General features: G+C 39.9%; 1 protein-coding gene across 3 annotated transcripts in view; it reads right to left on the minus strand.

Annotated features, from left to right (window-relative positions):
- Positions 1-3,070, minus strand: part of LOC127801768 (protein CURVATURE THYLAKOID 1A, chloroplastic) — a 30,345-nt gene extending 27,275 nt beyond the window's left edge. Inside the window, exons 1-6 of one of the 3 annotated variants that reach the window (XM_052337163.1) lie at positions 2,765-3,070; positions 1,378-1,472; positions 1,050-1,157; positions 809-880; positions 388-540; positions 212-291 (exon numbers count right to left, since the gene is read on the minus strand). In XM_052337163.1, coding sequence (XP_052193123.1) covers positions 421-540; positions 809-880; positions 1,050-1,157; positions 1,378-1,472; positions 2,765-2,936 — 567 coding nt within the window. In that variant the 5' untranslated portion in view covers positions 2,937-3,070 and the 3' untranslated portion in view covers positions 212-291; positions 388-420. The other 2 variants (XM_052337162.1, XM_052337165.1) reach the window with 2 other exon arrangements.
- Positions 3,071-12,012: the final 8,942 nt, after the last annotated feature.

The raw sequence follows: 12,012 nt of genomic DNA on the forward strand, positions 1-12,012 counted from the left end.
GTTGAGCATCAATGTGAGTACAATATTGAATTAAAAACATAAACTAAAAGTGAAAAAAAAAATAAAAAATTAAGGAAAGTGCAATCAAACTGACCCTAAACCATTGATATATTCATGTTCATTCAGTTTCATTTGTTGTAAGGCTGTAATTTATTTATTTTAAAGCTTATTAAAATAGTGTTCAAAAGCCACACAATAAAGTGCTTCTCAATTACAATTAACCAGCCATCACCATTCACCCATCAGCCTCTCAAACCCATTTTGTAGATGCATATACATACACTTATCCACCTGAAATCAGAATTACGGAGTCTTATTTCAAAGATGAGTAATGGTAGGACAAGAGTAGTAGTAGTAGTAGGGTACATAAACATATAAATGGACGACCTCTTCTAACATTACAGGACAATAATAAGCCTCTCATAAAGGACATTTCAGATTGTTCAAACCCCGCAGCCCGCCCGGTCCTTGGCTTCTATTCGGTTCCGGCAATCTTCTCTTCAATGCTTCAATGTCCGTAGCCAGCTCTTTTCTACTTTGCTGAGAAACCAACTCTTTTGTCAGTGCATCAGCAACTCGGAAGCCAACCAACATTCAGTTTACAAGTCATTCTTGTTTGTCGATAGCAGAGTTAGCATGCATACATGCATTGAGGAGGAGAGTTTTGAACTAGCAATCTTCTCCTCTGTTAAGAGGGAGTTTTGATCGAAAGACCTCTAATACTTATTATTTAGGTGGTTGGGTTGGAATAAATCTCATCAAGTGGAGCTCAATCTTACACGAAAACTATGATTCAGTGAAAGGTTACCTTGAACAAGAGGTATCGGTAGACAAACCATCCGGTATATCCAAGCCCTACCAACTCCATGATCTTTGGAAGCTGATATAAATTTTACAGAGAGCCAAAAGAAGAAGAAAGAAATGTTTCAATAAAATAAGACCACAAGAAGCTGATAACAAATTATCCAAAGGAGTGTTTATGATGCAAGCAAAGCAATTTAAGATTTGCAGGGAACTATCCAGGACTTGGAATGGAAAGAAGCACATACCAGAGGGACAGAGTTGATGGCCCCAACAACAATTGAAGCTAGCCAAACTCCGACTACAGCCCCGCCTCCATAAATAATTACTGTAGATTTGTTTTCTACTGCATCCCACTATAAAACATCGCAGTAAATTCAAGAGAGAGAGAGAGAGAGAGAGAGAGATTCATACTAACAGTCAAATTAACTCAAACTAGTGGGAAATTGTCATAATAAACAATGGAAACACACAAACTGAGAAGCAAGTTACTGTGAAACATAATGCAATTGCAAAAGGGATGTTCCAAGCCTCTCTTCTGCTGTATGGTGGTATGCTCCTGGATTTTTTTCTTACCTTTTCCTTCAGATCGCTGAATAACTCCCCAGCATCAACGGGAGGGGACGATTCCTCTGAGGCTCTGACTTGGAGCAGAGAAAACCTCCGGGATTCTGTTTTAAAGGATAAATTGGAAACAGAATATCCGGTTAGCAATTCTTGTTACTGGAGGGACTTACAAGATAATAAGAGCTCTCTTCATCCACAAGACTCACATCCCAGATGCCCCAAGCAAGTTGCAGAAATCAAGGAGGCAAGCGAGCACTTGGAAACTACAGCTAGTACCTGTTCTAGGACAACGTTATCCCATGATTCCCTAAAGCCCATCCACTGTAAAATTCGACTACACAGAATGTAATGCGCCAAGCCCGTGCTGGGGCAGACATGTAACAGCAGTAAATGACTACTCACGTTTTCTTGGTGTTATTTTTCTTTATGTTGAATGAAACATTTCACCCAAGCAAATGAAGTTCAAGCACTTAACGCGCACAAAGGAGAATGGCTTTTCAAGGCTCGAGAAAGATTTAAATCTCAAAACTTCAGAAACTAACACCTAGGAGCAGGCATCAAATAAGAGGGCAAAGGAAAGGGATATGAAAACAAATGCAAGGAATGAGAACAATTTCCAGTATCAGAAAGGGAAAGCTCCACGAATCTATGGTCTCAATAATTCTCCTACTGCTTCATCCACACCCGACGCCTACCAGACACCAGAACTCACCTCTAGGAAGAGCTCATACTCGCACCTTATTGTCATGCCGTCACCCAACTAAGACTGACCAACAAGCTAGCAAAATCCCAAACCACCTCGGGAATACGCAGAGAGAACCTAGTAACTGAACAGTATTAAGTTCTGTTTTCTGCACATTTATGTTCATTGCATACAATGTAATTCCTACCACTAAATCACACTAAAATGACGAGAACACGAATAGTATTAGCGAACGGTCATTGAACACCAGGAAGCTATAAGGGTGCATACCAAACTTCATATATTTTAGCATTGCAATCAAGCATTCCTAACTGTAGGTAGTCATGGTTCTCTTCCGAGCCGGTGTCTGCAATTATTTTCATTTCAATCAAACAATTTATTCATTCATATCAAACCAACCAGTCCCAAATCCCAATCTCTTATTCTTCATCATTAACTTACTAGAGAATTTATATCCACATTCTCAGTTTAATAATAAGCCTATGCTACATAATGAGGAAGCGAATTGAAAGTTTTCCCAGCACCCAATTCAGAGAGAGCTCTAAAACGAAAATGAAACACAAGATGATTTGAGTTTAATTTATTTTTCACTTGCTATTGCAAAACTATCCAGTACCCAATTCAAATAGAGCTTCAATAACAATAATAAAAAAAAAAAAAAAAAAACTTTTCGAGTGTATATATATCATATACCTGAGAGGTGTTTCAAGGAAGGGGAGGATGGGGCGGTGGACAAGCGAGGCTGGGGAGGAAGGTAGGGCAGAACGGAGCAACGGGGCGTTTTGGCAGTGGCTGGCAGCCGGCAAGGGAGGAATACGGCGGTGGCCGCCATGGAAGTGGAAGCGGTGGTTGTTGCCAATGCCATACCAACTTGCAGCCCCAGAAATAAAATCCTATTCTCTCTCTCTCTCTCCTCACACGCTTTCTCTCTGCTTCTGATTTTCAAGTTTTGAGTTCAGAAAGTTGGAAGATTTTTTTTGGGGGGTTGGAATCCAACACAGCCATTCTTTGTTTTGTTTCTTGCTATATTGCTATCCAAAAGCGTTTTTGGTCATCGATTCTGCTGAGTGACACGTGGAGGAGCTCAGCCTCCTGATTGGCTCATTCCCTATCTTCAAAATCCATCTTTCGAGAGTCATATGCTCGCTCGCTCTCTCTCTCTCAAGCTTTGGTATTGCTTGCAAGTGTATTTAATAATTAAAATGGTGTTGTATGGTACTGTATTGTGTCTTTTATAGAATATTATACATAAAATGTACATTTTCACAGTTATAAGCTATTTTTAGGTGCTCTGATAACAATTTAAGGTGGCTTACACTATGTTTGGAATGAATGAAAATAAAATGTTGAATTTATAAATGAAATTCATAAAAAAATTATCATGCTTAGTGTGACATAATTATGGATGATAACGGGTTAATAAATGACTTCTATTTACTCATTTAAAATTATAATAATTATGATGTACTCATATTGAGTTATAAAAATTGTTAGGATTTGTTATTCAAAATGTATTAATATTGTTATTTATATTTCTATGTCATATACATTTGAATTTCATGGGCATTTGCATGTCATTTTATATTATGTAAAATGGGCTAGTTTTATTGTGAGAGATATATAAAAATTGGGTTGGGCCGTTGGTGTCTGCAGACTAACAAGCCCAAACCAAAGTTAGTTGCTCTTTTATGTTAATTCCAACCGTATCCCTGGCCCATGTATATAAAGCAATGATTTGAGAAAATTAGATAGCAAGCCCTAATCGAGGAAGAAGAACGGGCACAGAGCGAGAAAGATCGGATCGAGGAGGAGCAAGAAACCGAAGAAGAACAAGGCGAGGTATTGTGTTTGAATCTCTAGAAATTGCCCGAGGTGTGTGAGATTTGTATTGAGAAGCTAGAGTATTGTATTTGTTGTTCTAGTTCGTTCTTGGAACGAGTACTCTTGTGTTTTTGCTTCTGTTTACAATACTATAAATGTTTGATTCTTGTGGGTTCAGTTGTAATCTTTCTATTGTAATCACCAAAATCTATAGTGGATTGATTAGAGGCGAAGACTCTGTTGTGAGTAAGATTTTTTGATCCGAACACGTATACGCGGTGTACGCTGTGTGTGCGCGTGTGCGTTGTGATGTCTGATGTTCTTTATTTTTTGTTTTGACTTGTGGATCTTGGTATTTCTCTTGGTCTTGACAAGTAATATCAACAAAAATAAATGGGCAACTAGAGACATAACTTAAAATATAAATTTCAATTAAATTACATAAATTTATGTTTAAAATAAATTTATATAACAATTCTTGATAAATAAGCATGTAAATTAGACCAACATCTAGACTATAATAATTTATATTTATTATATAAATAGTTAAGAGGAAGAATGTAATCTAAAATTCTAGATTGATTCATCATAACAAATTATGTAGATAATAATTTATAAGGTGAAGTGTTAGATAAATCACTCGTCTTTGATTTTTTGGATTAATTTTGTAAGCACTCCCGCCCTGATATTCCAACCACTCGAACTATCCGAATGGGAGCACCTACGGAAGGAGAAAGAATGAACACAAGACAAGAACTACCCTGGCATGCATACACAAGATTTAAAACAACGGAAGCGAAACCATATATATATATACATGCACTTCGGGTACCTCGCTACCACAGTGGTCGCAAGATAAATAAAAGAATACAAACTCTTGTGCCGACATACACGAGATCGAGGAATGACCTGACACAGTAAAAATAATAGAGTAAATCCTACTCAACCATCAAGTTGACAAGGACTAACGGGACTGCCTGTACACCATACCGATTCTGCTGCTAGAAGCTGACTCCCTTGCCCTTGACTCACGCTGCCACTACCTGGAATGATGGAAAAATAAAGTGAGTCGAGAGACTCAGCAAGCATAAGAAAAGAAAGGCTGAAGGCTATATAGAACCAGTAAACTACCCCCAGAACACCAACCCCCAAGTACACACAAGCCATGAGACGCTACAACACAATAGTATAGCATAATAAAAGTACATATCGGTCCTTGGGGCCCACACAAGACACACGGCACTCAAGTCCCATACCAACATGCCGCTGCTCTGAAAGGCAACAAATATCTCCAGCAGCCTGTGCGCGCCATCCCGGGTCGATGCTCCCGCCACCCGTGTGTCTGTGTCGGTACTCCCGACACCCGAGCCATAGGCTCCCTCGGAACGATTCTCCCGTCCGAGAACTAATAACTATTAGTAACCATGCAATGCGCATAGAAATGCAATGGCGTAGTGAGCATCAATGTGATACACTGGCGCCCATAGATCCAGGCATTAGGCCATGCTCCGCCCACAAAGTAAACCACATGCATGCATACATATACCCGTGCTGGATGCAACCTAACCAAGCTAGAGTTTTTGTGTCCAAGCATACTCAATAAGTGAATATCCCAACATGCAACCTACCCATGTGCATATCAAATCATGAACAGTAATATAATGAATCTAATAGTGTAGTAAATCACATACTGACAGAGTTAGTCAGCAGTGCCCGGCACCGGTCAATGGCCAGTGACTAGGAGTGTCCACCTACGGTCCACTGCAGGGCCGTACAATAGTTTACCCCAATGTCACTAAATAGCTGACCCCTACCCTACTGCTCGATAGCTCGACCGAACCACAAATAAATATGAGAAAAATCGTAAATAAACCCGTACGTTTAGGAACCTAGTCCCCAAATTGGTTCAGTATCATTCTCAAAAGGAGTGGGGGCGGTACAAACCCCCGTAGGCACACAACAAATAAAACTCTAAAAGTCCCGGATTTAATTTAAAGTAAAACAAATGAATAATAATTAAATAAATAATGCTAAGCGCCGAATTAAAGTAAGGGAAGGCGTAAAATACAAGAAACTACGGAGTCTCTCACGGGAATTAAAGAACATGAAGAGAAGGTTAAGAGCTTGCCTTTTATTAGCAGATTCCCACCTCCTGGCTCAGCCGCTGCACAAATTAATAAATTTTACTAATGAAACTAAGCTTCGATTTAAAACCCCACGCGTATCTCCAATAACCTAACTAAGTCGGTATAAAATCGAAGCTATTATAGGTATATGAGGTCACTAAAATTTAGAAGGTAAAGAGAGCTTGCCTTATTTTGCAGATTTCTAGCCTTAAATGCTCGCGCATTGCAAAATAATATTAACACTAAAATAAATCAAAATACAGCCTAAAAATACGATTTAATCTGTAGAAAATGTTTAGTACACGCTAACTAACTTACCTCGCTCTTCGGATTTTCAATTGCACGGAAAAAATTAATTTTTAAATTTTTTCTTCTAATTTCCCCCTTCTTCGCCGCTGTCTCGCACCATTTCTCTTCTCTCGAGCTCTCTGTTCTGCTCCCAATTTAACTCAAGTTTAGCTTCAATTTGAAACATAAATAGCAGCCAAAATCGGCAGAAAATAAGGCCAATTTGGCCTTAAAATTTGTGCAAAATTAGAGGGGTAGGGGAGCAATCGCGTGGCAGTCATCAGCACCGCCTTCACCTTCCAAAACAACATTGTTTTGGTGCCCCCTTTGCTCGAAAATCCCAACGCCAAAAGCAGTCACGTGCCCCTGCCAATTCCCTTTCAATTAACTTTTCTCTCATTCTTCCCAGCACAGCATTTGACCTTCACAAGCTAGGGACACACACACATGATATATTTTAAATTAATATAATGTGACTTTAGCATAAACCTCCATTAACTTTAAGTTAATAATTATTATTATTATACTATACCATTACATATATACATATCACCATTCACGGCAACTTCTCTAATTTTATTAATATTATTTTTCTTTATTAATTTAAACACTTAATGGTGATTTAATTCCTATTAAAAAATAATAGATTTAATATTTTCCCAAACTACTTTATTTTAATATTTTCCTAAATACTTCCCAATTAAATAATTATTTTTTAAAAATAACATAAATAAACTTTTCCTGAAATCTCTAAATACCCAAATAAATTAATATTTTATTTTAACCAAAAAATATATAATAACCACCACAATTACAATAATTAATAGTGATTAACCACTACCAAATAATTTAATTAACTACCCTTAATTTCCTATTTTCTCAAAACAACATAAACATTTATTTTTCCTTAATTCCTCAAATATTTCGTAATGACTTCAAACACCAAATTAATAATCATTATTTATTTATCAATTTTCAGGATATTACAATTCTCCCCTCTTAATAGAATTTTGTCCTCGAAATTCGCGCTCAATCCATTTCCTCAAGATACGTTTACCTCTCGCGATATTACTCAACATCTCTTCCAGGACATTCCATATCATCATTTTCCAGTATTCCCACAAGTCCGAAACTACTACATATTCTACTTGACTTAATACACTAGTACATCTCCCAATCCATCACCTTTATTCAGCCACATTATGACCACTAATACCTTACCCGACTTAAGGAACGTTATCAATCATATTACAGACAACAACAAGGTTCTCCTATATTATAATGTCATAATCCGAACCGTACCTCAGAGCTATCTCGACCACATATCAACCTAAAGGCAAGCTTAAAATTTAGAGGTACTTAATCCCCAATGATAAACCGATTCACAACACAAAGCTCAAATGCACTGCAGCTAGCTTCAAGTACAATCGATAGAGACAAGAGTGGAACCATCTCTTTGCATGACGAGAAGCTAATACTCGGTAACGTGACCGGGAACATGCCACGTACTTACGATCCATAAAAGCATGGAAATGATACGACATACTCAATCAAGAATTCAACAACAATATCTTTTAGTTTGACTTTTTCCAACTGATTCTTAACCAGATACACAGCATTTTCTCGACAGTACTTTCTCCCACAATTTGTCGCATATGCTCGGGATCCTATCAATAACTATGGGTAGTCATGTAATCAAGATTATCAAGGAATAAATATTCTCCACTCAATACATCTCGAGATCTAAACCCGATCTCCCCTCCTAAAGGAATCGACTTACCCAATTGTGGATCTCTCCTACGGCTCATTCAATAACTACCATCCCTCCGCCTTATCCTCCAAACCTCTGTTCATCAAGTTATGGTGGTTGTTTACAGTTACTGGCTTTGTGACCTCTTTCTAGTCAGACCGAAAGCAAATGATCATCGGACCAACAACTGTCCCCAATGTTTATGGACAATTCATCACATATGGCCCGACTGGCCACACCAATAGCAAACAAATCGATGAAACTGGGACAACCCACGGTGATCCTTTCCTTCACGGTTTGCACCTCAAGAGTCCACCCGCAACCCTGTTGATAGCTAAACTCGTATAACATCGACGAGATCAAAGATAAATTCTAGCCAAAGATGCTCGGGACGTTCAACCCATACAGTCCATAAGTGTCACCAGTATGTTAGTCACCTCAAACATTATCAAATGAACTATTTTACCCCAAACCGAGTAATAAGAAAATGATGGCCTTCCCATTTATGCACAACTATCCTTGCTCACTCTCAAATCCATATATATATTTTTCCACACTCAAAATACAAATGCACCCTAAGGAACACCCATGGCCAAGCTACATAGTTAACAAACACGAACATCAATCCATTGCTAGTCTTGATCTCTAGCTTAGAGGGTAACTCTTCCCAGTAATGCATTTGAGTATACCCTCATGTCTCGTCTCATACTCTCTACACTCACTTGAGCCTAACACCTCTGAGTTTCCATAATAAACACAACCATTAATAACTGTTTCGAGTGAACTGCATACCTCACCTAGTAGGTCCGATCACTTAATTTACTCATTTCCTTAAAACCCATCCACACGAGTTACCGAGGCGATAACTCCCCACTTAGAGTTACACCAAATTTCAAATCTTTAATGACTGCAAACTATCACTATCACAGTTCGATTTCCTTGCCTACACAGTGCCTGTTCCACATCGAGTAATTGCTCAAATGTCACAAAGCAGTCATCATCAAATTGCAGTTAGGTTTTCTAGGCATGAAACTTCCAATTTATTTGCTCATCATACCCAATAGCAAAACTTTAACATTCAGATATGCACACAACCTATAAACTTACCAATGAGTCCCTTCCTTGTTTCACCAACTTCCTTATCGTCAATTCCTTCCCACCTCGTGGCAACTCATAAACCTTTAATCACTCTACTCCATCCTATCCCATTTACCCAAGTCCTCAAGTATGCAACGAACATATCTAATTTGTAATTTCCTTCCCATTGCTACACATGGAAGATACCGAGCTCCTAGCAAAGAGACCGACAAATAAGAAGAGAACTGGTGTCCGTTGGCCACCGGCCAACAGCTCCCTTACCCACGGTCGACTACCTGTTGTGCCTCGCTATTGCCTCACCCCCTTTCCTTACAGTCGCCCATCAGTACACATGCATACACACCTACCAATAAAAGTGATTTGGTGAGTCATGATAACATCATACATCACGTCCCCTCACACGTGGTCCTGCACCTTAACCATTTTCATAAAATGTTTATATCCGATCACACCTTACTCTCAACACTTTGCTCGTCACTATTCATCACACATTTATAATTTCTTTTATATTAACAATTTGTCACACCACCATAGAAACCAACATCATGTTATGTCCGGAACCACACTGGACCTGCATCATGAGCCATAGTTTCACACACACAATTCTCTCAGGAAGGTAAGCCATGCCCTAGCTCATTCCAGGCACGTCTCACGAGCATGTACCATATCCAATCAAAACTTTATTTTTATTATTATTATTTTTTTATTCCGTTGCGTGCTTTTGCTAACCCAACTCATATGTATAAGTCATTTCCCGTCACCTTTGATACAATCATAACATAACACAAATATTACATCTAGGGCTCATACCTCAGTAATACCCATACACATTCCAAGATAATTACACATACACTAGGAGAGTTTACACAAAACTCCTATTCTTCCTACTACTTAGACTCGATACAACCACTATTTACATTCACACTAATAACCAAAAGGAGACGCATACATAAACCCTATTTAACAATCCGCCTATTATCCTCCCTCCTCACTCACATGAGCATCCCTCACCTGGTGGAGCTCCTTGCATCCTCTTCTGCTCGGGACGTGGCCTCATCTTTCAGGCTCACCAATCCCCCACTGCTCCCAACACTAGAGTTGGGTCCCATAGATTCATCTCTCAGGTGAGCAGAACTCTGCACCAAAGCCTCTACTGAACGACCAGTAAATGATACCTGTTGTCTTCCAAAATCAGTTGGGTCCCAAATCTCTGCCTGTCGCTCTACAGCACGGACAAACTGATTGTAATGGACCTGAAGTGTCGCATCCTCCATAAAAATTCGAGTGAGTTGCCTCCATCTCTCATTCATATACTTTCTCACGAAAAACACTTGCTTTTCGGAGTACCCTAGTAGGTGCTCATGCGTGGTCAATAGGAACACTTGGTCCATGCGCCATAAGAAAACCATCACATGCTCCCCATCACGCTGCTTACCACCCAGGGTGGGGGGTAGCTCGTGCTCCCAACGATTCCAAATTAAGTCCAGTGCCACTTGATCTGGGTTTGGCACCCTAGAACTTGGCCCTCATGGATCCATACCAAATAGCAAAATACCCTGTGATCTGCACACAAAATCACGTATCAAGCCAAGTACCAAATTCCTCACCCCTTAACCTAAAACCAGCCCAAAAGCATTTGGTTTCTTACTAGGGTATCCCAACACAAATCTATACCATGTTACATACTCATTGTTGGGGACACTTCACTTCTTTCTCTTCCTTTTCACAACTTAGGGATAGGGTTCCTCATTTAAACTCATATCCGGCCACTAAAGACAATCTAGACACCTCTCCAACTCTACCCGACAACCTTGGTGTACAGGAACTCGTCCCACAAAACTGACTCAAACTATGCTCTGATACCAATAATGTAAGCACCCCCGCCCGGATATCCCAACCACCCGAACTATCTGAACGGGAGCACCTACGGAAGGAGAAAGAATGAACATAAGACAAGAACTACCCTGGCATGCATACACAAGATTTAAAACAACGGAAGCGAAACCATATATACATGCATGCACTTCGGGTACCTCGCTAGCTCAGCGGTCACAAGATAAATAAAAGAATACAAACTCCTGTGCCGATATACATGAGACTCGAGGAATGACCTGGCATAGTAAAAATAATAGAGTAAATCCTACTCAACCATCAAAGTTGACAAGGACTAACAGGACTGCCTGTACACCATACCGACTCTACCGCTAGAAACTGACTCCTTTACCCTTGACACACACTGCCACTACCTGGAATGATGGAAAAACAAAGTGAGTCGAGAGACTCAGCAAGCATAAGAAAAGAAAGGCTGAAGGCTACATAGAACCAGTAAACTTCCCCCAGAACACCAACCCCCAAGTACACATAAGACATGAGACGTTACAACACAATAGTATAGCATAATAAAAACACATACCGGTCCTTGGGGCCTACACAAGACACACGACACCCAAGTCCCATACCAACCTGCGCTGCTCTAAAAGGCAACAAATATCTCTAGCAGCCTGTGCGCGCCATCCTGGGTCAGTGCTCCCGTCACCCGTGTGTCCGTGTCGGTACTCCCGACACCCGAGCCATAGGCTCCCTCTGAACGGTCCTCCTGTCCGAGAAATAATAACTAGCGACAGATGATCATCCCAGCTCCCATGGAAGTTTAATACACAGGTGTGGAGCATGTCCTCCAAAGTCCGTATGGTCCGCTCCGACTGCCCGTTGGTATGAGGGCGGAAGGCTATACTGAAAGTTAACTGAGTCTCCATAGCACTCTGCAACGCCTTCCAAAATCGTGAGGTAAATCGAGGATCCCTGTTTGACACAATACTGGCTGGTACTTCGTGCAGTCTCACCACCTCATCAATGTA

Source organism: Diospyros lotus, chromosome 5, assembly GCF_014633365.1.
Source record: "Diospyros lotus cultivar Yz01 chromosome 5, ASM1463336v1, whole genome shotgun sequence".
Classification (NCBI taxonomy): domain Eukaryota; kingdom Viridiplantae; phylum Streptophyta; class Magnoliopsida; order Ericales; family Ebenaceae; genus Diospyros; species Diospyros lotus.